Below are 26,566 nucleotides of genomic sequence, written 5' to 3' on the forward strand. Positions count from 1 at the left end.
GAAAGTGTCCGCCCGCTTACCTGCGCTGCTCCGCCGCGCTCCTCTCCCCGCTGATGCGCCGGGCACCGTCAGCTCCGCAGCGGCATCGGAACAACTGTCCACCTACTCCTCCGCGCTGTCGGCGTCACCGGAGCTCTGACTCCGTGTTTCCCGTCACTGCGGTGCAGCTCTCTCTCTCTCTCTCTCTCTCTCTCTCTGGTGGACTCTCTGCACTCTCCCCCCCCCTCCCTTCAGCTGTTCCCCTCTCGCGCTGGTCCGCAAGCGCGCATCCCCCGGTTGCGTGCGTGTCGCCGCGCGCACACGTAAACCAGGGGCGCTTCTTGGCGGGCTGGTGGTTGGTTGGGGGGGGGGGGGGGGGCAATGGCAAGAACAGGCCCATGTGTGCTTCAGTTCGTAGCTGTTAAAGGTCCCATATTGCAGGAAGTGACATGTCCATGTCTTGTCGGATCATGAAGCAGATCTAGGTGCTGTATAAATACTGGGAACGTATCAAAACGCTCAGTCCACGGAGAAATGAAGCACAGCCCCGTATTCAGACACTGCGCCTTTTAAAACGAGCTGTCGGGACCTCCGTTAGGTTGTGATGTCACAACTGTACAGCCACGCCCCCCCCCCCCCCCCCCCCCCAACAGGTCATCTGCTCCAGGCCCAGTACAGGGACGCCCCTCATCCACCCGCTCAGTCTGTCTTAAGTTATTGGAGCGCTCTGCTCAGGAACTACTCTTCAGGTTGTTGGAGGTTGTTCAGTTTGTCTCAAACGGCTTGTTTCAGACAGAGGGGGGGGGGGGGGGGGCTGTGGGGCTGCAGAAAGGGCCAGGAGGAGATACATCAGGACTTTTTTCCAACTGTGAATCACGCAAAGCTGCTCGAGTGGAATCCCAGAATAAAAACGTAGAGCTGGAAATGAGCAGAACATGGGGGCTTTAACATCCTCCACTAGCAGCCAATAGGCTACGTCATAGAATATAATTGTAGTTTTTACTAGCTAACATGTGAGTAACCCCCACAGAAAGCTGGGTCCTGTCAGTGGCAGGGGCCACCAGAGAAAAGTGAATGCAGCCCGTACAAGCACCCTGCTCTTCGGCCCAACAAGCTCTGTAGGCCTACTACTTTATTTTTAAAAAAAAACAAACATTCTCTGAACCTTAAAACAAAGCTGACAGCGCAGCATAATGTACACCGGTCATTTATGACTAATATATTAACTAACACTAACCCTAACCCAAAGTATAACTCCATCCATTCACTGACACAAGTTCTATTAAATGGTGCAATGGCTCCCGCATGGCCACAGACCAAAAACACCAACTTGGGATCAGTTGTATTGTTTCAAATACACATATAGCCTCCACAACGTCCAGGTGTTATTTCAGAGCCTGAGAGTTAATTACCCCCCTTGGCGGGTGCACACAATGTTCAAACTGACCAAAGTGTGCGAAGCCTGCGAAGCTTCCCTTGAAATTGACATTTCATATGTGTTTGCGTTCATTTCCATTTCCCAAATGAAGCTTGTGCAGCTGTGGCTACACCCTTAACCCCCCCACCTACACCTTAGCCACGAACTACTGGCAGGTAGTTAATGTGTCCTTTCGATTCCCAAGAGTGCGCTCAGTAACAGAATCAGCGGGGTACCACACTTTATTGCACAACAGACAAGACACACAGTCAAACATCATTACTGTACACCTGCAATGTGTCCAGTTAAAGCATCTCAAAAGTTGACAGACAGTCAGGTTAGTTTCCTGCTGGGAGTCCTTGTTCACTTGGAGTGCGGCGCTCTGCTCCAGCCGGCCCTCTCCCTGGTGTGGAGCCTGAAGTGGGTGTTGAGGTGCGCGGACTGGTTGAAGCACTTCCCGCAGACATGGCAGCGGAAGGGCTTCTCCCCCGTGTGGATGCGGTGGTGCCTCTTCAGCATGCTGACCGTGGTGAAGCTCTTTCGGCACACCGCGCAGCTGTACGGCTTCTCCTTGGTGTGCCAGCGCATGTGCACCTCCAGCTGGCAGGCGAAGCTGAAGCCCTTCCCGCACTCTTTGCAGCTGTGCCACCTCTGGATGCTCTGGCCCGGGTGGGAGGAGCGAGGCGGAGGGGGCTTCAGGGACCTCACGTTCTTGATCTGCAGTATGTGCGCGCTCGGTTTCCCATTCGAGCGAAGCGACCCTTTCGCCTGCTGGTCCGTTTTGTGGTTCCTGTGGCCCCTCGCAGCGCCGGCGCAAGAGTCGCCCTGAGCCGCTCTGCAGTGTGAATGGACGCTCATGCGGGACGGCAGGCCGCTGGCCGGCTGCAGTTTCCTGCCGCCCTCTCTGTCACTCTCTGCCTTGATCTCCTGGGGTGTAAGCGGAGGTGGGGAGGCACTCTGTCTGCTGCACACAGTCCGGGCTGGTGGAGGACGTGACCTCTGTAGCGGCTCGGTGTGACTGCAGTTCCCTTCCTCGGAGTCTCTCGCTTCTTGCGAACAGTCCGTTTGAATGTTTCGGAGTTTTGGTTCTTCTTTAATTTGCGGCGGCGGCGGCGGCTCGGCGCCGCTTCTCCACTCGGACTCACAGGGCTGGCCATCTTCCTGGGGCTGCACCGTGTGAGGGTCTGAAAGGTTACAAACACCACAGTCATGCTAGGTGCATTTGCATACACATACTGTATTACTGTGTCTTTTGCAGGAATGCCCAAAGATGACCTTCTTTTTGTATGCCATGGAAGCGCAACTCTAATTTCACTCCGTTTTCTCCGTCTCAACCAAACCCCATTCAAAAATCTGCAGATTTACCCACGCTTTGAGTAATGTTCGCTAAAGACTACAGTAGCTCAGCTTAGTTTCCTCTCTGTAGTTCTGTCATGGTCATCTATTTTTTTTCTCTCCTTTAGTTAATGAGAGATGAATTACAGGAAGCAAAGGCCCTCCATCTCTCCAACATGCCCCATATTAACATGTCCTGTACCCAGCAGAGCTATAAAAATGCCCTTTCCAGCTGATATTACAATACGCTACTTTATTCTGAAAGGGTTTGTAGGCAATTTGTTAGACGGACCTTATTACCGTATTATCATAATGTGAGAAAACTATCTCACATCTACATCGATGTAAATGTAGCTTCTGTAAAGCCCACATTGAAACAGGGCTCTAGCCATACAGACGAACCCTGTGGCAAGACGCCAGTGTATTCATTGCTTTACATTACATTTATATTAACAGATCCAAGGGGACAATATGAACAAATTAAAGGTCACAATAAGTATCAGAGCATTAAACATAAACATTGGTATTTGACATCATTTGTTACAACGTTCTTAAGTCCTCCTATATTTTTCACAACACACGTGTTTTTAATATGTTTTACAAATCCACTTTAAAATTTGCTTGCATAAACCCCATTATCTTGTTTTGAGATTTGTTTCCCAACAGCATCACCAAAGCCACTGCATTCACAATGTAGAGCTATAAAAATGTTTCTAACAACAGATTATTGACTGTGTGGTCTATGTGTATTTTTATTGCCATTATTGTTGGTGTTGCCTTTATGCTCTGATTCTTATACTGTACTGTCAGTTTCCATTCAATAACATACATAATACAGGTGTAGCTAATGCATGACACCGGCTGAGCGTCCCGGGTGTTAGCCACACTGCCCATGAGCATAGGCCCGTTAAAAACGGGCATATTTTGAGTGAGATTTGGCGTGACATTCGGCGCATCAATACACGGATCAATGACGAGCATCACCAGTTGCTGGTCCTCACCTGGCTGCAGCAGGAGCCGCTGGACGGCTACGTTGAGGAGCTGTTTGAGCCGCTCGTTCTCCTCTTTGGCGCGCAGGATTTCGCTCTGATACTCCGCCACCGTGTCTTTCACGGCGCGGAAAATCTCCTCGGCGGCCGCCGTCAGCCTGTCGTTCAGGAACGCGTTCAACAGCTCCAGTTTGGTCATGTCTCCCACTGCTGTCTCCAGAGGCGGAACGTCCTTCTGTTTACATCCGCTCACCCGGAAGTAGAGGTAGACACCGGCTCCTGCGCGCTGTCAGTGTCCGGAGGGACTCTAGGGGTTTGCACCGCCACCTGCTGGGCAGGAGACTACACTGCAGCGTCAAAGACGAAGTCATAATATTGATAAGATCCCAGTTACACTTTCTGCTCGGGTGTTATAATTGTATATATAGCGCAATACAGTTGCAGTTATGAGAATAGTTTTTTGCCCACTAATAGTTTAATTCAGCCTTAATTTGGGGGTCATATTTTCAACTGAAAATAAGATGTCAGTGTATTTATTGTATTAGCCAAATATTAATTAACAGATCCAAATTTTCAGAAAATAAGCATGGGGCACTATGAACAAATTATTACCTATTTCAAATATTTGCTGGGGGGAAAAAAAGGTAGTACTTACCCTTCAAAAAGTTAGAATGTCCAGTTCTTGATGGAACTGTTGAAGAGTGGCGTTTGTACTGCTGTTGAATTGTATTAAATCATACTTATTCCATACTATACATACCTTCACTTCATTGTATTTTTGTGCGGAATAAAACTAATGAATAAATAAACAAACCGTTTGTCAAAAGCTAGGTTGAAAATTAAGCCACCAATTAAGAGATTTCTTTTATGTATCAACACCAGATGTCGGTCCCCAAACCTGCCTGCGCTCCATTTTAAATCATCAGTCGACCATTGATCCAGCTGGTCATTAAAAGCATTTTTTTATTTACATAGTTAATTGTACAAGTCACTTTGAAAAGTAGGTTTGCGGGGAAAGGGTCAGGACAGAGCAAACACATTTAAGACCAAAAAAAACAAGTTGAACTTTTCTCAAACTACATTGATGAGCCAATGTGAACACAAAAGAGAAAAAGACAACTATTGACAGCTTTGTTGAATTGAAATACAGTGTTTGTCAATCATATAAAGAACATATAAACATCAGAAACAGTCCCTGAGGTGTTCATTAACAAAGACCGGAGCACTTATCACAGACTAGTTGTTTTAAAGTATGCCCACTGAATAAAAGAAGTGATTTAAAAAAAAAAACTGTCAAACATTATAAAAACCACTAAAAGGACGAGCTCAGGCAGAAGGTGCGCTCTATAGGATCTGAGTGGGAAAAAAAATCTATAAACCACAAATACCTGATGGATAGAGTGATCCATAGCAGTAACGAAAATTAACTGTAACGCCCTCTCAGGTGTCTGACCTGAGCTCCGTTGACAGGGTCACCATTTTAAGTGAAACTGGTACATTTCAATGTCATAATCTGAGAATTAGCTGGGCGACAGCAGTCCTGTCTGCTCACAGATATGTATAAAAAAATAACAAACAAAAGACAAGTAGTTGGGGGGCAGGCTACTGTAAGTGCAGCAGTATTCAGTATTTCTATATTGAGCTTTCTCTTCCCTTTGCATACACAGTACACAGATACGACTTCTCTCTAAAACGACACATTCATCATTCCCAACATTTAACATTTATCCTCCAGGAAGTGATGATGTTCTTCGCAACATATCCCAGCACCAGAACCTTTTTTTTTCCAATGTGACAATGACCATGGACAGACATGATTAAAAAAAATAATAAATGTAAGCCCTGCAGAATAACCCATGGGCCACCAGATGATCATATGGGCAGGAAATGAAAAAGGAGAGAAGATGTCTAAAATGTACAAGGACGACAAATATCAACCTAAAGCTTAAAATAAGTTGAACTTTTTAAGAAAAACAATCCATGGTGGATAGTGGGCGATGGTCTTCACTAAATATAGAGTCACGAGACAAGGTCGTGGGTGAGAAGTTGGGGCGGGGGTGTCGGTTGTGCTCGATGGAACCCTCAGCTGTCAATCATCTCTGACAGTTCCTGCAACAGGTCGTCCTCTCCGATGCCGGGGTCCACGTCTTCTTCCAGGTGGTCGTCAGTGAACTCGTTGATCAGGTCCTCGAAGTCATCCACGGCTGAGGTGGAGGCAGCGGCGCTGGAGGCGGAGGCGGTGCGGGACGCAGCTGTGCTCTGTCTCCGTGACTTGGGCTGAGTGGGGGTCTTCAGGACCGGGCTGAAATGTACAGAGAGAGGCTTGGTATTAACTTAGTCACTGAAAATGCTGCATTCATGGCGTATATGAAAATATATCAGTACAACAACCGTCAATCTTCACTGGAATTGTCTCATTTTTCTACAGATAGTTTTATAACTGTGGAAATACACTCTTGGGTGTCTTGCTACAGGAAAATAATGTACAGACGGGATGTGAAGTTGGGTTAAATAAAACAGTACGTCTTTGTAAGAAAGGCTGTTGGGACTGGCTCAGTTCAAACTCCTCACTTGAGGAAAGCTGAAATATTTGAGTTCACACTCTAGAGTCAACCAAACAATACAAGGTCGCCAGGAAAAAAAACTGTTGTGAATGTTTTAATGTAGCCAGAAATTCATCTATTGCTCCCTACATCTGCTTGCGGGTATACGTTTTAAGCTCTCTGTGGACCTTTACCTTTGGGGGACTGTACAGGCCTCTCTGGCCGCAGCAATGCTGACAGTCGGCTTGGTTTCTTGGCTAAGACTCTGTTTGAAGACGGGAACAGTCTGGAGCTCCTCTCTCAGTGGGCTGGAGCTGGATCCCGAGTCCATCAGAGTGCTGGGACTGCGGGGAACAGCAGCGCTCAGCTGAGCCTCTGCACTGGAGGTCGGGAAAACCTGACAACGGAACGAAAGTCATGAACAGCACTAGATTGTTTAATTTAACCCAAAATGTCAATGTGTGGAAATATATGGGAATATAAAAGCATATTTGTGCAATATGAAATATGCCATCAAGATTTGAAAAGGTCTTGCCACATGCTCCAGACAGACCGGAAATGTGAAGTCACCCAGCGTGCCACCCTACCTGTCTTTCTCTGCATGTCGTCTCCTGCTGTGGCTCCTCCAGCACTGTGGAGGCACTGTTCAGAGGCTTAACAGCAGCGACGGCAGATCGCTCTGCTCCCCTCCTCTTCTGGCCTGGCTTCACCTGCACTGCAGGCTTCATGACAGACGGCTTCACATTCAGTTTGGGCCTCACTGAAAAGGAGGCAGAGTTTTGATGATATGTACTGAAAGACAAGAGTACCTCGTCTCCCTTTTCTATCTTTCAGGTTACTCTAAGTCCTTTACGCCAACTAAGTAAAACAGGGTTTCTTGTTTACAAGACATTTAAGAAATCAGGTCTCTGCAGAAAACCAACAATTACAAGGTCACTCAGGTGCATGTGAATGTACAGATTGTAGTCTATGAAAAGGTCTTGGGGAGGGTTTCCTTATGCTCAAACAGAAACATGGGTAGCAAAAGTATGTATGAGTTAAAGGGGCGGTACCTTTGGTATCTGGAGTGTGTTCTGGAGATTTCTTCTGATTGTTGTTCACTGTTTTATCAGCGGTTGGGGTCTCTGCAGCCCGAGGAGCTGCTCTGGCCAGCTTGGCTGGTGACAGCGTGGTGGAGCTCTTTGTGTCTTTGTCCGGGACCTCCCTGGAGCTGCCGGGGCTCTGTGAGCGGGACTCGGTCTCGGCCTCCAGTGGAGGAGAGCTCTGCTTCACAGGGACTGAGGTAATGGCAGCCTTGGATTTGAGGGGGTTGGTTTTAGGAGTGGGGAGCTTTTGGGTGGAGAGGGTAGTGTTAGGGGCCAGAGTGGCAGAGGAAGGTGATGAAGAGCCTGACGATGTAAGACTGATTCGAGCGGGAACCTTCCTCTTCAGACTTCCCTCGGCAGTCGGTTTCTGCGAAGGCTCAGCTTCAGCCGAGCCTTTGGCCTGCTCCTCTATTTCCTGCTTGCGAAGGCGCTTCTCCCGCATGATCTCCTCGAAGGTCTTGACCTTGACATTGTTCCCGTTGGCAGCACCGGTCTAGAAGAGACAAGGGAAAATGACCATTGCTATCTAGAGACACCAGAACAACAAGCAGCCAATACTGCAGTATCTCATATCTTACCTCAGTTGTCAGTGGCCTTTCCGTCACTTCAGCACTCTTCTCTGTTGTGACGTTCCCTGCTGAGTTCAACAGACAATTTGTGTTAGTAAATTGAATTAACAACAATTCTGCATGCATTCCTTGTGTCAACCCACAAGGAACAACACTATAACACACCTAAGTGCTATCTTACTTTGAGGAGCCAGTTTCTTGATGCACAGCAAGCGAGGATTCTTAGCAGCAGTGTTCTCCTCAGTGTCAGAGCTCTTCTTGTTTTCGCCCTCCAGGGCCCGCTGAGCCTGAATCCTGGCCGCCTTCTCCCTGCGGATCTCCTCCAGGGTCTTTACTTTAACCCCCCCCGCATTTCTAGCTTCAGGACAAGGCTCAGTCGTGGCAGACACTCCCTGGCTCTTGCCTGGCACTTTCTCAGCAGCGTGCTTGGCCTTTTTAGAGCTGGGGTTCTGCCTCTGCTGCTCTTCCTGCCTTCTCTTCTTGGCTTGGAGGATCTCAGAGAACGTTTTGACGTGGCTAATGGAGTCTTCTTTGACGGTGATGGCCCGCCTGATACCCTTGGTGGTTTCAGTAGCGGTGGTTTTGGTTATGTTGACTTCTGGAGCTGCGGCTGAAGGGCCATTTGTCTTTGCAGCCTTCTCCTGTCTGATCTCCTCCAGGGTTTTGATGCGAATCTGCTCAGGAGCATTCTCTGACTCCATGTTGGTCTCAGCTGTTGGGGAAGTTGGGGGACAACAACAAACAATGTTTTAATCAATGTGCATGATTAATATCTTTCCAAACATAATAGACGATGCCAACCTCTCATACATTCTTCAGACTTACCTGGTTGAGTGGGTGCAACAGACTGAGCAGGCAATCCAAGTCTTTCCTTAATAGGTTTCAAAGCTATGGAAGCAGAAGGAAGAAAAAGATTTAAATGGTCATTATCCATTCCAGACTTTATAAATTATGAGCCCCATCACCTTCCCACCTAAATATGCATCATCTTTCAGCACGATCTGGAATAAAAGGCTACATGTGCTCCAATACCAATGAGCTGGTTCTTGACGTGCCCCGATACTCACCTTTCTGAGGGGGCATGAATGGCTCTTCCTCATCCACAACGCTGCCAAGGCGATCAGCCAGACTCCTTTTCAGCAAGACACCTTCTCCACTTTTTACATCTACAGCAAGGACAAGTCATGAGATTCTAATCCAATCTTGCACTTTTAAGGCGACACAAAATCTGTTGACAAGGTGTAACAAGAGTCCAAGTTTACCGGTGCTGGGCATCTTCCTTCCAAGCCTTTCAGCCATGCTGCCTCTTGACCTCCCAGTTTTTTCAAAGGCAAGTGGTCCTGGGTTAAAAGAGAGACCATGTGCTTGAGAACAGGGTAATAATGATTAGATTTCTCTTTAGGACTGAAAGTAACACTTACTATGCTATCAACTCATTAGAATTCATACATACATACTTTTTTTATAGTTTCCAAGTGGAGAACATCCGGACCAGATATCTTAGCACGGTAAATCCATGTTTCATCTCATCATCAGATGAGAGACAGAGCTAAGTAAAATGCTGTTTCAAAGCTACCATGAGCCAGAGCCAATTATATCTATTTTATCTGTCAATATCTACAATCCAGTCATGGTTTTGTCCAGACAACGCAATGCTTCTGTTAGAAACAGTAGCAACAGCGGTCGAGCTAACCGTCAAGCTAGCATAACCATCTTCTGGATTTTGTTTTATTAAGACCCCCAGGCACTAATATTTATTTAAACTGCCCATACACTGGTTTATTCTAGCAGTATCCATATTGAGCAACACAATTCCTCAAAATCATATTCCAGGACATCATCAGACCAAAAAACATATTACGTAATTAGTAAATAAGTCGAAACTGGGAGGAATGGTGCAGAGTTGGGTATCCAATCTCACAAATATCTGCTCTTTACCATCTCTCGCCTCGAAGAGGGACGGTCGAAACAATGACTGGATGTTTTCTTTCTCTCCGTTGGCCGAGGTATCAGCACTCTGGATGGGGTAACCCGCCCTCTTCATGCTGGCCTTCAGGGCCTTCCTCAGCCGGATCTCCTCAAGGGTGCTAACTCCAAAGTTCAGTGTGTCGTCTGTCAAGACACAACATAGACCCATAAAAAAAAAAATCTATCAAGGTCACAAAACTGTCAAAGATTTTGGGAGTACTACAGCTTCGGTCATAAATCATGATGAATACGTTTGCAAAGTTTAGTCTCTGACAGCAGTCTTACCTGATTTGGTTATTTTTCTAGGAGAAGGGCCAACCTTGCCATCCTCGCCCTCCTCTGAGAACTGGTCTGGAACATAAAGACACATAAGCGGTTAAGACTACAAGGACTAAATTTGTCTCCAAATGAGGACTAGAAGAGACAAAGAAGTACTTTTGAAGTTAAATCTAGCTCACCATCTTCATCCTCGTCATCGTCTGCTGGATTGATCACCACTGGTGGGTGGGTGGGGCTTGGTACTGCCTCCTGAGTTTCTGTCTTGATGACGCCTCTGAGCTGCGGATTGGTTGCAGTGGGGAGAGGGGCAGCTGGCGGGGGAGCCGGTTCCTCGTGTGGCTGCTCCTCATTCTTGCTTAGACCTGGGAGAACGACATCGATTATCATTACCGCCTTTCACCATTGGACATGAGACTGTCTTTAACCATCTACATTTCATTTCATTCAGTGTTTGCTTAAACAAAGGCCTCTCACTTTTATCGGGTGGGACAAGCATGCCATCAATGTAGCGGGACCTTTCATGGAAGAAGGCACAGTGTGACTTCTGGCAGCCGGCTGGCTGGTTCTCCCAATAACAAGGTATCTCCTTTCGGTTTTTCTGTTACGATGAAAGAGATAAAAACATGAAACAGCATGCATGGAGGAGATGGGCTGATCACATCTCAATCAGTGTCCTAATACATTTGACAACACAACTGAATTAAAAGAATGGTAAAATGATCTACAATTCTAATTTGATTTTCACTCTTGTACACTGACCATGTTAAAATATGGTATAATCATTGAACAGAATGGAAGTCTGTGGCCTGAACACATGGTACAGTCGTGACGCTGGACTGTAATCGTGGAGCTATTCTCTCTGATATTATGGAGGAAGAGCCAATATTTCAAATCAGCCTTATTTTCAAAGCAAACATTTAGACACAAGATTTTAGAAATCTGCTAAGGGGGAAAAAAGAAGCATGACATGATTCTACTGTATTTTGAATCACAGATGTGATCCTGTGTGTTCCTCCCAACAGGTCCAGAGGCAGGAGTGGAGCTCCTGCCCAAGGTTTACAGGGAGACTTTTTCTACCCTTCGATAATGGCCACTCAAGACACACGCAACCTCGAGTGGGCAAAGCTTGAAGGATATATTTGTGAGTTTCTGCAGTTTAAAACTAATGTTTAAATTGCACTTACTGTGATCTCCATGTGGCGAAACTTGCAGACGGTACGGAAGCAGCGTCCCTCCTGCCAGAGGTTGCAGACGGTCTCATTGCCCATAGCTGCCTCACAGTGTCTGAATGGGCAGCTGTCTCCCTGCACGATAAATGAAACACAGTGAGACTCTTCCTTCTGGTTACCACTTTCCAACTGGTTACGCTATGTGTGTATATGTGAGATCCGCCTTGCTTACCTTAGTGCAGGTAGAATAGTAAAAGAAGTAGCAGTCATCTCCATTGTTGGTCATAGTAATGCTGGTATGCCTCTTGAGTGACGGAGGTGATGAGGTTACGACCTTTAAACCCAGCAGCTGGTTCTCTTCAGGGCCAACAGGACTCTCCCTGACACCACACAGAGCAGAGCAACACATCAGAAACAGAAAACCTACTCCATTACATCAATTCACCATGCGTTTTGTAACACGTCTGCACATGTAAAACTAATACCAAGAGGCCTATTTGTTTTTCCCCCCCCCCATACAAGACAGAATGACTTGTTCAAACTTGAACTTTGAGGATCCTTACTGTAATTAAGTACACTAGCATATAATTTTAGGTTGTACTTAACCGATTGGGTTTTCTAAGTTTGTCTTGTAGTTATTTAATATGTGGATTATTTTCTTTGAATGCAATCATCAACGAAAAAGTGTCACGTAATTAATGTGACCTGTTGACCAATCAGTGGTGTTTTTTTTCCGGGAATTAAATACAGCTTCTAAGAAATTTGATGGCCAGTGAGGCTTCACATATGAGTTTTTTTAAACCGGTCGTTTCGTCTGTACTATCAAGCCATTTTTATTTTGTTTTTAGCCTTGTGCCACCTTTACCTGAGGTGGCTGAGAAGTTGTCTCCCTCTTGAGCGCACTGCTGGTGGGGTGTCTCCGTGGTGGTATAGAGTCCTGAAGGAACACTTGATCCATGAGATAAGAGGAAAGGGGAGATGGGTCGCCCAGAGACACTTGTCTTCCTACGACATTCCTTTTCTGAGACTCTGAGACATCTTTATCTCCGCCAGACTGCTAAACATTACTGATGGTGGATGCAAGAGTCCTTTGGGGATTTTTTTTATTATTTTTTATTAATTGGTGTAACCAATAAACGAAACGCCAGAAAACAAAAACAAAAAAAGATCCAAAAATGCTTAAATTGATGTGGCAAAAGGGGGACAAACGTGGGATGGTGGGTGGAAAAAAAAATCCTCAGCTTCTTCTTGGGCTTGGAGCCATTTTGTGACTGTGTGACATTTTGGGTGATGGTAGTAGGGGGAAAAATGGGCAGGATATTCAAGCTTCTAGAGATTTTCAGCTGTTGATTACCAATGCTGAAGAGAAAAAAAAATCTTCTGCCAATGTATTCTCATGGGGGGGCAAGCTATCCATATCCAGCGAGGATGGTTTTAAACCTACAAAATCAATCAAAAACACTCCCCAGGGAACTGAAAAAAGGATTATTAAGAGACAGACAGTTGTGCACAAATACATAGGAGACAGTTGGACATTTCCATACAGAGGTACAGCATCATGAGACAGATATGCTCTCCATAATGACTCAAGAGCGAACTGGAATTCGGTTATAACAGGGGTCCAGGTCAATGGACAAACTCACTGTCACTACACTGCATTATCAACCCATGTTTATTTATTTCAAGTATCCAATCCAGAATAAAGAACATCTAAATTTGCCATTTTCGGGAGTCCAGATCTGGGTTGTTTATTTACTATCGACATGGAGGCCTTGGTTCGACACTGATGATGAGCCTGAAGAACAACTCTGGCTTCCATCTTAAGGAACAGAAAAAATGCGCTCTGAGGTAACATAATAGCACTTACATTGAAATAACGGGATAAAAATAACGATTCACAAGTTACAAATTCGCGTTAGAAGGAAAACACATACTTCTCCTGGTGCCACGACCACAATACTAACGTTAGTTAACCGTAAATTGCGGTAAAATATCTAAAACAGCTCAACAGGATCGACGTTTCTTGGCAAATAAAATGGGTCACCTTCAGTGTTGATTCAAGATATGTATAGTCAAAGCTTAAAAACTAACACAGTCAAGAAAACAATCAGATAACGTAACGTTGAATAATAGAAAGTACGTTAGCCCAATGCTAACGTTAGCTGTAACGAACTACTACTGTAGATTGGCAAACATTGGAATAATGTTATGTAAAGAAACAATAGAACGAATTTGAATTTTAGTCAGCCTGGCTAAGTATTGGCTATTATAAGAATACGGTAGCGTTACATGTCACGTTGACGTTATATTCTCAACACTTGACACATAAGGCTCGTGCAGTTGAGGGTTATTTAGCAATATGCTACATAACAGAGGCCTACCGAAACCACCAATTCCTCGCGACCTATCTTTAGCGTTAGCCAGCTAAATGTTGTTAAGACTGCTGTTTATTTTGTAATTACCTGGTACTCATGGTATTCACTTTCGTATTTTAACACTATTATAAGTATAACAACAAAGTATACAATGTTAATTACCAGTTTCAGATTTAAAAAGATTAAAAACTTTGTGTAGTGTAGGAACCCCGTCCCGGTTCGTTGTCTGCCGCAGCCGCACGAAAGCAAAATGGCGACAGCAGGATAAAAGTACGGGGGTGGGCCACCCAGTGTGCTGCATTCGAGTCCAATGGAAAGATAGTAAATTCGAAAACTGGTGCTCTACTCCCATGCCGTGTCCCATTTGATTACCTCTACTCCACTACAAATCAGAGGGAGATATTGTATGGTTTACTACAAAAGCATACTAAAACATTATTGTATCAACAATAATGATTATAACAATATTACATATAATAATATACCACGATCATCGGTGCCCAGTTTCTAAGTACACCAAACTCCATGCGCTCACACAGGTGAGATGTTGAGTTTATAAGGGTTTATAAATATTTCTTCCTCCACTGGTTTTGTTGTGTTGTCAGAGTTCGCTGGTTCAATCCAGTAGACTAATTATGAGAGCCGTCGCCTTACTTCCGTTCACAGTGCAAAAAATGATATTCCCACAAGGGAGCAGTGTGAGCTCCTTTTTTCCATGTGGCTGATGTACGTCGAGAGTGATCATGTAGAAACGTTGTTCATGTATAGGCCTCAACAAATAAAAGTTTTACAATTAGCCTATGCCCTAGATGGAGTCAAGTCAGGTCAGGCCAACTACATATATACACAATAATGATTAGTGTGTATACACATATATGGATGTGAATCAGAAGTAGTAAGTAATGGGAGTCACAATTCCCTCTCATTATATTCTCCACAGAAAACACAGTTACGCTCTATTGTTTTGAGAAATCTTTTTAAGACGTTAACGTATGTGGGGTAGTAATAATGATAATGATTATGATAATAATACCTAATAATACTTCACAACAACAGTCGTGCCTCCTGTATCCGTAAAGCTGGGAAAGGACTCCCACACACTCGCTTACTGCTGGTACATTCATTTCACAATTCATTTTCATAATATAGGTGCTTTCCTCCGACGCACCGGTCACATTCTCAGGTATACTGATTTTGTCTTTCTGTGTGAGTTGTTACAGTAATAACATAATTTGGGACAGTAAATGTGATACGAAGGCAGAGCGCCCAGACTTTTATTGTTCATCATAGGCAGATTAGACCAATCACTTCCAGATGGAATAGAGCCAAGAACTAATATTCTGTGATTGCAACATGCCAACTATATAACAAATGTTTTTCTGCTTAGTGGATTATTTTGAAAAGTAATACCGGAAGTGGTTTTTTTGGTCAGTTTGACAGCGATTCAGTAGTACAGGGTTTGACAGTAGTCTTATCAGTTACTCGCCTGGCTGTTATTCTGCCGCCTGCTGACAGTCAGTAGCCGTTGTTGTATCGCTTGCTACCGTTTGAATGTGAAACGGAGTGACTTTAAATTGCCTTTACGACCAAACCGACAACTTTAGGAGTGAAATACAAGCTGCCTTGTAGCCGTTGCACGTCTCAATGGACACTGTTCAGGTAGGGGAGTTCGCTGAATACCCAGGTTGACTTGAGTTAGCGTTAGCATGTCGTTAGCAGGGGTTGGCTAACAAGGGCAGGGCCAGTTAGCCGCAAGGTGACAAACAGGTAACGATAGTTGTGTTGGTGCTAACGTGAACGCCAAATCGTCACCCTTTTGTTGTGTGCTTTTTGTTGTTCGTCTTTTTACACACCTTGTTATCCCCAGAATTTGGTGTCTGGATTTTCTCTGGACCTAGGACCACTGAAAGAACCTCTTGGATTCATTCGTGTCCTAGAATGGGTAAGTAAAGTCCAAAATAACTTTTAAAATCTTCCTAAATTAGTTAGTTCCAAGTTATTGTTATCTGTGTTCAGCCGGCATATCTACTCAGCATTCCTCTCATTTGATCCTCGTGATGTTTATGTATCATAGTGGCTAGTTTGTCCATTCCACTAATTCCATGCACCAGACAACATGCAAGATATTCTAGTGCACAGACTAAAGTGTAAAGGCTGGAAAAAAGGTTCCTCTGTCTCTGCTTAGTTCATTTGTAACTTTGGGGTCTTGGCTTTTGACCTGGTTCACTGAGTTAAATTATGCCATAGCTTGATCATTTACAATGCATGTAGCCACTGATTTCCCTTCTGCTGTAAGCCCTTGCAACCTTTCCATTGTAAACTTGGATCATGTATAGCAGTGGACCGAACTGGAAGCTGAAACAATTACCAGGAAATTCCCAGATATTGTGACTCCGGCATTGGAATAGTCGAGCTAAGATGATAGTTGTTGCATAGTTTCAGGCAGTTAAGCAGTGCAACCCGGAACAGGAGGGGTTGTTGATGCCAACCCGCTGTTACAGAAAAATCTATGCAGTGTAACGCAGATGGTTACGTAAGGTGGGCCAAAGTGAAAGCAGAGATATGAGTTGGTGCTCCTGTGAACCGGCTCAAAATCAGAATCAGAATCAGAAATACTTTGTTGATCCCCTGGTTGAAATTTTACATGTGCCTCTATGTTACATTTGCTCTATGTGGCTGTTGGGTGGAAGGCCAGCTGTTGAGAATCAAATAGCTTGGCCATGCATGCTGCTGCTCAGTAGAACATGCTCTAAATATCACTACCGTATGAGTTTGCGATTGACCTCATGATGAGCAATCTGAATGGGCCGTATACTAAAAAAAGAAAACAGTCCAGGAATGCCCCCTCGTATGTGACTGCGAATGCTCGTAGTGCCTTGTATTTCTTGTTGATGCAGACTACTTTGCAAACTGCTGTGTTACAGCAGGCAGTGCTGTGTGTTTTTTAAGGTGTGGGCTTGTGACCTGTTGATAATTAACATATGCAAACAGCAGGTATTAACTGCCGCTGTGCTGTGGAGCTTCGCTCAATGAGAGCTGTCTATTGCACTATTAATGTATATTGCCCAATGGTCACTGTTAGGTTTGGGTATCAAACCTCAATACATTAAATATCAACCAAATTGTGACCCAAGTGTATTATTTTCATGGTTTTGCAGGGTGAACCATGACACGTCCGGCGATCAGAAAGGTTGTAGGTCAACAGTTTAGTCGCATTATCTAAACCACTTTATTTGGAGGGTAAAACTAAAGGTGAGGGCAATAATCTTTACTTACAACAACAGCACGTCATCGTAAAATGTTTTGGTACAATATTATTATTTTGCTTCCAGGAGATGCACTGTAAATAAGGACCAGCCTTATTGTGACACAAATATTTGTATATTAGCAGGAATGTAGCACAACATGCAAGTGAGGTGCTTTATTTGAAAAATAATTGTGATCTCATTAATCTTGATTATTATTTTGGCCATAATCGTGTAGTAAGATAGTGTACAGTCTAAAATTTAACTAATTTGTCTAAAATCAGACGTTGTTCTGAGTTTTTAAAACTTGCGATATCATATTTCTCCTGGCAGTTCAGCAAGTTCAAGTTGTTGTTGTTGTTGTTGTTGTTGTTGGTGGTGGTCTGCTTCAGTCCCGTGGCTGAAATAGACACAACGGTGAGGCCTTCTTGTAATTCTTTTGGAAGATGTTTGCCGCAGCCTGTAAACAGTATTAGCATTAGACATTAGCCAGTTACGGCAGTTTCTAACCGTGTCAGGTGGAGGGTGGTCACTGCTAAGGGAGGTGGTGGTCTGGCTATTTTTGTAATCATGACCTGCTGGGCGTGTTTTTGCTACTCTATCGCCGTGATGTGTGCATGATGTGCTATATACAAATAAAGCTAGCTGTATGAAATGCTAAATTGCTATTGTCAGAACCTTGTGACTGGCTGCCGCGGTCTCTTATCTGTCCTGCCACTCCCAGATCAGGAGAGGTAGTGTGGAATGCTTTGGTCAGTCTGTGGGAGGCTGGGTGGGAGACTGGACTCTGGACAGGGAACCCCCACCCTGTCCGGAGGGTTTATTTGGGGTGCTGTCAGATTAGCCCGGGTGGGTCAAACAGGGCTGAGATGAAAGCTGAGCAATGTTGACACCTGAAAGATGAAACCCATTCCTGAAAATCCTCAGTGGGCCTGAAGCTTGCTAAATACTGCACTGCGTTTCTCTGTGTGTGTGTGTGTGCTTCTGTTATTTGTCTTTACTACACTACTGCAGCCTGCAGGCTGCTCACCTCAGTGCCTGGCCCTGTGCTTTTGGCCCATACTTACAACCGTTAAGCGCCCCGATGATTTGGGAATGTGCTTTGGTGTAGATGTGGGTCTAAGTGAACAAAGGACATTATTCTTGAGGAGAAAGTACGGAAGCAAGAATCACATGGCCCAAATCGGAAGCTTTTCATTGGAGGAAGGATGTCCTGGGGTGGGGGGGGGTCCCTTTGTCACTAAGGTACTGTAGTGGTTATTCATACATACTTTACAAGACAGTTACTGCAACACCACCGTTTGGTTATGAGAAAAGAGCAATTTTCTTGTGACCATATCATCATATTGTCACTGAAAACTACGAATCTCCAATTTGGTTGGTTGTAATTTAGTTGAAGGATTGCATGCCCTCAGTGGGTTGAGGTCATTTTCCAACCCTTGTGTCTGATCATAAACAATCAAAACACTTTCCATAATACCAAATATGCGCCGTCATCCAGCAGCAAGTCTGTATTTTGACCGATTTCAGCTTATCTCAGGTGAAGTTGTTTTTTTTATACTCTTGAATTAGGGTTGGGCGATATGATGGTATATACAGTGTGACGGCAGTCGCTGGCGGCAATGCACCTCTAAGCTGGTGTGCCAGCCGCTGCAGAAGAAGAGAGGGACAAGAAAACATGGGCTGTATTGGAAACCGCCTCCGCCTACTATACAAGCAGCACGCACTGATTTGGCCAAAATGTAGCATGTAGTGTGCAAGCAGAATATGCAGTATGTCAACAACACCCGGATGTCGTACTGATTTGACATATTTGAGGTGAGAAGTAAGTAACCTAGCTACTGAATCTCTCACTCATATTAGATTATTAAGTTTATGCAAACAGTGTAACAAGCTCAGTTTGTAAGACCATTACATTTCCCCCCAAAAAGTAGTCATGAGTATCCTAAAACGATTCACACATATGTTACATGTTTACAATGTGGGCCAGTGTTGGCTGCACGCTGCTCTGTTCCTGGTTTGTGTCTGTGTTTTTAGCACGTAATGTCCTGCCTTTTTAAAATGAGCGCACTGCGGCTGTTCAAATCTTGTCCAATCCTTGCTGCTAAATTCATGGCTGAAACAGTCGCAAACTACGCTGTATTTTAACCGAAATCTTCTTTACCCAATAAATTGAAACGCCGGACTGAAAGTTTTTGTGCTGCGCTGCACTTGACTCTCTGGCAACCCCCGGAGTGGCATCACAGTTTTTCTGCACAGTCAGTTCATGTTAAAGGTCAGAGGAAATGGTCTGGGTTCCCCTCTGCTTTCCATTCTTCCTGCCGGTGTCTGCTCTCTGTCAGCATAGTTGAAGGGGTCAGCTTGTTCTTTCCCCCCTCGAGAAGATGTTTTTTTGCTGACATTTATTCGTATGCAATACAAAAACATACTTTTTTACAGACTAAAATATGTATTCACAGTTAGTATAGACAAAAAAATCAAATCTTATTTATGCTTTGTGTTGCCTTCTCAGTGCTGCAGTATGTAAGTATGTTACACTCACAGCGGCTCAGTAATTTCCTAAAGCAGCTGGAGACTGTAGTTTTCAGGAAATGTTACTCAAACAGGAGCAAATAGTGCATTTATGGGGGGGGACTACTTTCAGCAGCGGATTAATCCACATCAGACGCTCTAGTGAGTATTTGTTTCAGCTGGATGGTGCACGTGTTTTTGAGTCAAAATAGACTAAAAAGTGTGTGTGTGTGTGTGTGTGTGTGTTCATGATAACGAAGGAACATGTCACATGTGTTTTCTATGACATTTGACAAGATGGCTTTTTGTAAGAGCTGGACTGGTTGAAGCTGAAGTTTTTGGTGTTGTCAGCTTCATGTTAGAGGGGGAGGGAAGGAGGCGGTTTCCTGTGTGGAAAAAGGATGTAACAACTGCAGGCAGGCAGGCAGGAGAGTGATAGTGAAGTTAGTTCAGAAGGTGAAAAAAAAATCCTATTATGGGAAGGGAAAAGGCTTCATGGTATCAATTTTTTTTTATATTGACTTACTGTAAATGTAGAAGCTTACATCTGATCCTAAAAGGCAGTGCTGTTTGAAAGTGTCTTTGATTTATATATATAATTCACTATTACAGCAGCAGTATCAGGTTTGAATTCCTTTTTAAAAGCCTGATAGCTTGAGACGCCTGTCAGTCAAACAAACGTGCCACTCCCTTTAAAACCTCTCATCCTCACATATTTGTCTGCCTCTGCAGGTCTTCACCATCTTTGCCTTCGCCACCACTGGGGGTTACTCTGGGACGTCCCACTTTACAGTCCAATGCCCGGGATCTAAGGACATGCAGGATGTACAGGCTATGTTTGGCTACCCATTCAGGTACTGTACCCTGGATCACAACACTGCAGAGCTCCCAGTCACAGCTCTCCTATTAAAGCCGTATCCACATTGCGGCTGATGCATTTTGCGGAACGGGAATTTCGGATTGTTTTCTCAAAGTTTGCTGCCAAACGACACAATGGTGGATTACTGCCATCATGTGGTGAAAAAGTATGGTCTCTCCAGGTGAAGCCGGTTAAACCTCCCATTCTGTTACACAGCACTGATGTTCCAATGACATATCTTTATGTTGAAGCATAAATGATTTGATTGTGGGTCTGGGTAACAAGTAATTAAAAAACAAAAAGTAATTGCTGGTCGGCTGCATTTAGATCCACTATCAAATAGGACAGAATACCTTTTTCAAATAGCGTAGTGAAATAAACTCTGTTCCAGTAATAAAATATTAATTACATCAGACAAGTCCTATTACTTATGAAAACAAAAGTTTCAGTCACTCTTAGCTTTCACAGCTTGCATGGAAAGATGAATTTGGACAACAGCGTTTTGGGAAACAACAACATGATATGATCATATCGCCCCCACGCAATCCCACGGAAAGCCATTGAAGACGGGGGCCGTTAGTCGAGGTGGTGATGACACCCGACGGCAGTAGAGGAAACTGTGTCAGCGTTAAATGTATCAGTGGTTTAGCTGACGACTGCAGGAAGTGAACAGAGCAGGGAGCATCAGAGTGGTTAGCAGAAACAAGGGGTGAAGAAACAACATGCATGACACTGCTCTGTGCACATTAGCTAATTTTGAGACAAGACTGGGGTGGGGGGGGGGGGTGAAATTAAAAATGTAACATCTGGGGAAAGCAGGTGTAGAAGGACATGTTTTATCAGGCTCCCATGGAGGGAGTGAGCTGGAAACAGAGAGAGAGAGAGAGAGAGAGAAGTGGTCTTAATACAGTAGCTAGTTCAGGTGATGCCAGTACTCAAATACAAAAAAAACTTCATAATGTTACTTTACAGCTGATCTCCGTTCAGCACCGTTTTAAAAGAGTTTTACTTCTCATTATCATGTAGTGCAGTGTCATTCATATCAGTTAGACGATTGCAGAAGGGATGCAGACGCTGTAATATTCTGATATCGGGGGAGGGTCTTTTGTTTCCCATGATCGTTAATTATTTTAAGAAATGAATTGGAAATCCCTGTGAAATTTCTTCATCTACGACCACGTTCTGTTTCATTTGTACACACACACACGTCTCTGCAGAATCTTACAAGTCTTGCTTAATCCCTTTGTATTTTCTCCTCTTGCCTTCCTCGGATAGAAGAGTAACCCAGGTGAGGACTTGTTTTCTCTGAAATCACACAAGAGAGAGAGAATAAAGACAAGAGTCGACCGCTGAGAACGTCTTCTCCCTCTCTACCCTCCCATCAGGTTGTCAGCGTACCCGTACAAGATACCGTCATGTAACGGCAGTCCGTCCAATGAGACCTTCCTGCAGGGCGACTTCTCCTCCTCTGCGGAGTTCTTCGTGTGCGTCGGCGTGTTTGGGTTCCTCTACTGCACCGCCACGCTGATCCTCTATCTGGGCTACCAGAGCGTCTACCGCCAGACCACCCGCGGCCCCGTCATAGTGAGTACACTTCCTCTGGCCAGCAGTAAGCTCTCTTCATACTCACTAACCTCCTTCACACAGCGAGAGACCCTGGGTATCAGGAGAGTTGGGGTTGTTTTGTTTTTTTTACAACAACACAGGAGGATAAATCCTGAAGGAACGTTGACAGAAAACACACCTTTGTGGCATCTTAGTGCTGTTATTTGGAGCCCCCAAGTGGCAATGGGCAATTCTACCCGTCTACTCTAATTTTAAAATGAATGGCCCTAGTTTAGGGATAAATACAGTAGTCTTACTTACTGTGAGCATTTTGTTAGTATTCAACAGTTCACCTTAATCTATCACAGCGAAGGCAAGAGCATGTCTTTTTGTCACAACAACATCGTCGCGAGGTAAATAGCAGTTTCGTGGATGTAACCCCTGTTCTACGAGTATGCACTTGGTCCTCTACGTATATGTTACAGAGTGGGTTTGCTTGTGGAAAATAAGTGAAAACAGTCATCAGTTTAAAATCTGTGCTATGCTTTGGGAAAATATCCCTGCTATTTTGTCACCAACACCAACCCACCCACCCCCTCCTTTTAATGAGTCAAATCTTGCACTGTATTAAATTGCATAATCATTCTTTACTTTGGTATGGCCCTAATCTCACTTTACAATATCTCCACTTCACTGAGCTCTCCTACTACTTTATATCTCATGCAGAACGTTTTATTTTGGAGCACATGTGCATAGAAAATACTCGAGAGGAAATCATAAAACATGCGGATTCTCTTTTATGAGGGGCTCTAGCCCCCCATGTAACCCTGAACTTCAATGTGGAAGCGTAGAGAATGGATGGATGGCATAGTCGCCAAAAACGGCACACCATATAAAGATTATCCACTATAGTTTGACTGCGAAATTATTAATTTTATGAAGAATTCTCAATTATTATTATTATTATTATTATTATTGAAGGAAGTAGCCAAAACATCAGTGTAGCCAAGATTTTCTTGGAATGAGCGCATACTCATTTTATATAGTATAGGATCATGTGTGGATGCTCATGTGACATTGATGTGTACGTAAACGCGCTCAGTGGTTACCGTGTGCCCCTCGCCAGGACCTGGTGGTGACTGCTGCCTTCGCCTTCCTGTGGCTTGTGTCCTCCTCAGCCTGGGGCAAAGGCCTGACTGACGTCAAATGGGCCACGAACCCGGAACATCTAGTGGAGTCATGCAAGAACTGCCAGCCGGGGGAGTTTCCGTCCATGGGCCGCCTCAATGCCTCTGTGGTAAGTCGTGGTGAAGTGATGCAGCTGCCGCAGGCCGTTTTTTTACCTCCCTGTTAAGAGACCCGACATTCTCAGAGTGGCCATATTGGTCCTATAGAGGAAACGGAATGTTAATAAACTTTTATAACCTTATCTGCTCCAGGATTTAAAAGAGCTGCGGAGATGTCCTACAGCTGGTGGGGGGAAAAAAAAAAAAGAAGTTTGTAACCAGGTCACATTCACATTATTTTATAGGCCTACAGAGTTATTATGAATACAACACATAGGCTAACTAGCAAATGACATTTACATTTGTTTATAATTGTTGTATAATATATTTATATCTTTTACCTATGTATGGAGCTTTACATAAACCTGAAAGTGATGCTGCTTTCTGTTTTTCTAAATTATTTCTCCTGCATTGAATTATATAGAAACACCTCTCAGTCAACAGCTGAAAGAAATCCAAAGGACATCATTTCATGTTATCCATCGTCCTTGCTGATGCCGTGTGTAGGGTGCTTCATAAATAACTGTTGCTTTTCACCCGTACCCAAGCGAGTATGCACTGCTATACACTATTCACGACGGGCTGTAACTGCCCCCGTGAACAAACGTCACTGATGTCCACCTCTCAGCCAAACATGCTCCCTGCTGACCGCTTTCGCCAGCTGTGCACTGTCCGTTTTCAGGAAGATCACAGTTGTAAACGTATACGCAGATTAGCACCTACTACCAACCTCGGTACCGCTATTTTTTGTTTTTTTCCCCATTTTCACCATACTGCTGGAGGATTGGCTGGTAGTAGATTATTGTTGTATATGAGCGCTCCAGCAGCAGCCAGTGCAGCCAGCGCCATCTGGTGTTCAAAATAGAAACGGACACTCCCTGCCATTGCTGGGACTGCTTCACTATTTACTATTATACGTGTAATACAATTTTTATGCACTTTATAGAATAGAAATGTACTTTTACGGTCACATTTTTTTATTTTCCATTTTTGGATGCGGTATTTGAGTCAAAATAAATGTATAAATGCAATAAATGTTGGAATTTTCATGTCCTAATATCTACATTTATTGACAATAATGTAAGTGTTGATGTACAGGTAAAACCTAATTTTTAAGCCTTACTTTAAGGTCACCAATATTCAAATATCAGTGTGTTTATTACAAAACACTAGTGTGTGTTTATAGTGTTACCAGGATAACGCTGTAAGCTTTAAACGTGCACTGTAAACATTATTTGTTGTCACTAATCCTCTTGTCTGTTTTCATGCCTTCCTGCAGATTTTTGGTTTTTTGAACTTGATCCTGTGGGCAGGCAACTGCTGGTTCATTTACAAGGAGACCCCTTTCCACAAGGATCCCAACCCACCGACCACCATGGAGGAAGGAGGGGCCCCTGGCCCTTAGCCATGTCACTGAGTGTCCTCGAGCACAGATAGCCCTGTACCCACAGCAGAAATGCTTTGTGCCTAACACTGGTCTCTGATGTTAACCTGCAGTCATGGAAAAAAAAGGAAGGCTATTGTCCTAAATACCCCCCCCCCATTCCTCCCAACACTTTCAGTTACGGGTCTTTAGCTGAAGCTAACTCAGTCCCCAATGACTGAGAAACACTGTTTTGTTTTTTTTAAATCTGTCATCAACTCCCAATCCTTGTATGCCTTGAAAACACTAAGTGCAAATTCAAACTAAAAGATGCTTTCGCTTACACTACAATAACAGTTACTGGGAATGTAGCCTGAGTTAAAAACCTAAAGCTGTATGTATTTGGTCTTCAGAACAGCAGGCAACTGCAGTGCATTTGCTCCCACACTAAACACACTCTCCTCCCTCGATGTCTGCCCTTCAGGGAGCCACAAGGTGACGTAAGAACCTTAAACCTCCGCTGGTCCTCAGCCGGGCCAAAGGCAAAGGATTAACGGAAGTTGAAATCAAACGGCCCTCATATCTAATAAAACCAAGTTGCCATAAGAAACAAACCTTTCAGGTGGGAGCAAATGCACACCTGGAGTCCAGTAAGGGCCTGCTCTTCTTCCATCATGTAATAATATGTAAGAGGAAGTGTTACAGCACATATTCCAAGCACTGTAATTCTAAACACGCCAGTCACTTCAGTTTCAATTGATGAGTCGCATCCTGATCGTTCAAGTATGTTGAATGCTCCTTTTCCTCCAGTTAAAGCAACAGCTGGTACCAGAGCCCTGTTGTGTAGTGAACAACATACATACCCACCAACGTCCTAATCTATACACACACACACACACACACACACACGCACACACCCCCTCATAGCCACATGGATGTTGCAGTTTCGTGCGTCTAACTATTGAAAGTGGTCAGCCTTTTATCTAGAACAAGGCATGTTTACTACACCAGCTCACAACAGTGGAAGTGACTGGTGGCTGTCAGGCGTTTCGTTCCTGTTCAATTAAATTTACACTACTCGACAACACTAAGACTCATCCTTCTTTGGATTATCTTTTGCAAAACAGTGACTTGCAGTGCCATTATTTATATACAGTTCACATGTATTTTTTATCTGCATTAATTGGTCCATTACATATTTTTAAAAACCAACGTTGGGTCTCTGTTTGTATTTCCCAATGGAAAAGTGTTGCTGTGCAGCTTCTCTTTTGATTTTTTTTTTTTTGTTTGTAACATTTTCAGATTTGTTGTTAAATTCGTTGTAGTAGCCTTTAGGTTTAATCTTGTGACGACAAACACTTCAAGAAACAAAAGGTGGCTAAATGTTGCCAGATTGACGTAATCCTGCTGTATTTCTTTCTCCGTGACTCGTGCCCCATAGTTCCGCTCTACTATGTAACTCGACAGCCAGTGCCATACAATCGAAGGTTTTGGGTTGAACTCCTGCAGTTGTTCAGAGTCACTGTTGATGGCTATGTCTCACTACATTGACCATTGCACTAAGAGGGATCTAATGATCTCTATGAAATAATGAAGTGTTTCGATTTGAGTAACCGGTTCGTCTGTGCAGCTGTTTTATTTCACCGCCATAGCCTCTGTAGGGAATACACGAGGGGCTGCTTGAGTCACTAAAAGTAAAGTAATATATTTTCCACATCATATTGAAATTAGACAACATATTAAGTAGGATGCTTTATCAATTTTAAAAGAGAAATCTTAGTTAATTAGAGCGCAGCGATATGGGGTGTTTATGTAATGAATTCTTGACATTGGACTTTATGTGTTTTATGCCTTGTTTGTGCAAAAAGAAACTGGTTTATCTGTGTTGACTTGTGTAAAACATGAGAGCTGCAACTGCTGGTTTCTGTCTCCTTTCTTAACATTTCAAAATAAGCATATCATTTAGCACATTTAAAGCCACTGCGTGCAGAATTCATTCATTCATTCATTCATTCATTCATTCATTCATTCATAGTCTTGGGGTCAGAG

At 44.0% G+C, this 26,566-nt stretch overlaps 3 protein-coding genes and 1 non-coding gene across 5 annotated transcripts; 1 reads left to right on the top strand and 3 right to left on the bottom strand.

The window, feature by feature from the left end:
• Nucleotides 1-1,620: 1,620 nt before the first annotated feature.
• LOC139283010 (zinc finger and SCAN domain-containing protein 22-like) lies at nucleotides 1,621-3,919 on the bottom strand. The gene is made up of 2 exons (XM_070902946.1): nucleotides 3,733-3,919; nucleotides 1,621-2,580 (listed from the first exon to the last, which is right to left on the bottom strand). The coding sequence occupies exons 1-2, from the start codon at nucleotides 3,917-3,919 to the stop codon at nucleotides 1,760-1,762; spliced, it is 1,008 nt and encodes a 335-aa protein (XP_070759047.1). The 3' UTR covers nucleotides 1,621-1,759.
• Nucleotides 3,920-4,663: 744 nt separating this feature from the next.
• On the bottom strand, nucleotides 4,664-13,941 carry zc3h11a (zinc finger CCCH-type containing 11A). Of its 2 annotated transcripts, none has more exons than XM_070902945.1 (17): nucleotides 13,871-13,941; nucleotides 12,199-12,270; nucleotides 11,566-11,713; nucleotides 11,349-11,468; nucleotides 10,639-10,762; nucleotides 10,344-10,526; nucleotides 10,171-10,236; nucleotides 9,856-10,029; nucleotides 9,180-9,257; nucleotides 8,985-9,083; nucleotides 8,743-8,805; nucleotides 8,099-8,629; nucleotides 7,927-7,982; nucleotides 7,316-7,841; nucleotides 6,851-7,023; nucleotides 6,458-6,660; nucleotides 4,664-6,022 (listed from the first exon to the last, which is right to left on the bottom strand). In XM_070902945.1, exons 3-17 carry the CDS (start codon nucleotides 11,617-11,619, stop codon nucleotides 5,803-5,805), a joined length of 2,670 nt encoding a protein of 889 aa, XP_070759046.1. In that variant the 5' UTR covers nucleotides 11,620-11,713; nucleotides 12,199-12,270; nucleotides 13,871-13,941; the 3' UTR covers nucleotides 4,664-5,802. The 2 variants fall into 2 exon arrangements, with proteins under 2 accessions (XP_070759046.1, XP_070759045.1); XM_070902944.1 differs by having other exon boundaries at nucleotides 7,927-7,985.
• LOC139283517 (small nucleolar RNA SNORA26) lies at nucleotides 11,169-11,287 on the bottom strand. The gene has a single exon (XR_011597321.1). It is a non-coding gene; the product is annotated as a small nucleolar RNA SNORA26 (small nucleolar RNA).
• Nucleotides 13,942-15,226: 1,285 nt separating the features above from the next.
• Nucleotides 15,227-26,431, top strand: sypl2a (synaptophysin-like 2a). Its single transcript, XM_070902315.1, has 6 exons — nucleotides 15,227-15,367; nucleotides 15,576-15,650; nucleotides 20,197-20,318; nucleotides 21,709-21,907; nucleotides 22,995-23,165; nucleotides 24,434-26,431. The coding sequence occupies exons 1-6, from the start codon at nucleotides 15,353-15,355 to the stop codon at nucleotides 24,557-24,559; spliced, it is 708 nt and encodes a 235-aa protein (XP_070758416.1). The 5' UTR covers nucleotides 15,227-15,352; the 3' UTR covers nucleotides 24,560-26,431.
• Nucleotides 26,432-26,566: the final 135 nt, after the last annotated feature.

Source organism: Enoplosus armatus, chromosome 3 (assembly GCF_043641665.1).
Source record: "Enoplosus armatus isolate fEnoArm2 chromosome 3, fEnoArm2.hap1, whole genome shotgun sequence".
Lineage (NCBI taxonomy): Eukaryota > Metazoa > Chordata > Actinopteri > Centrarchiformes > Enoplosidae > Enoplosus > Enoplosus armatus.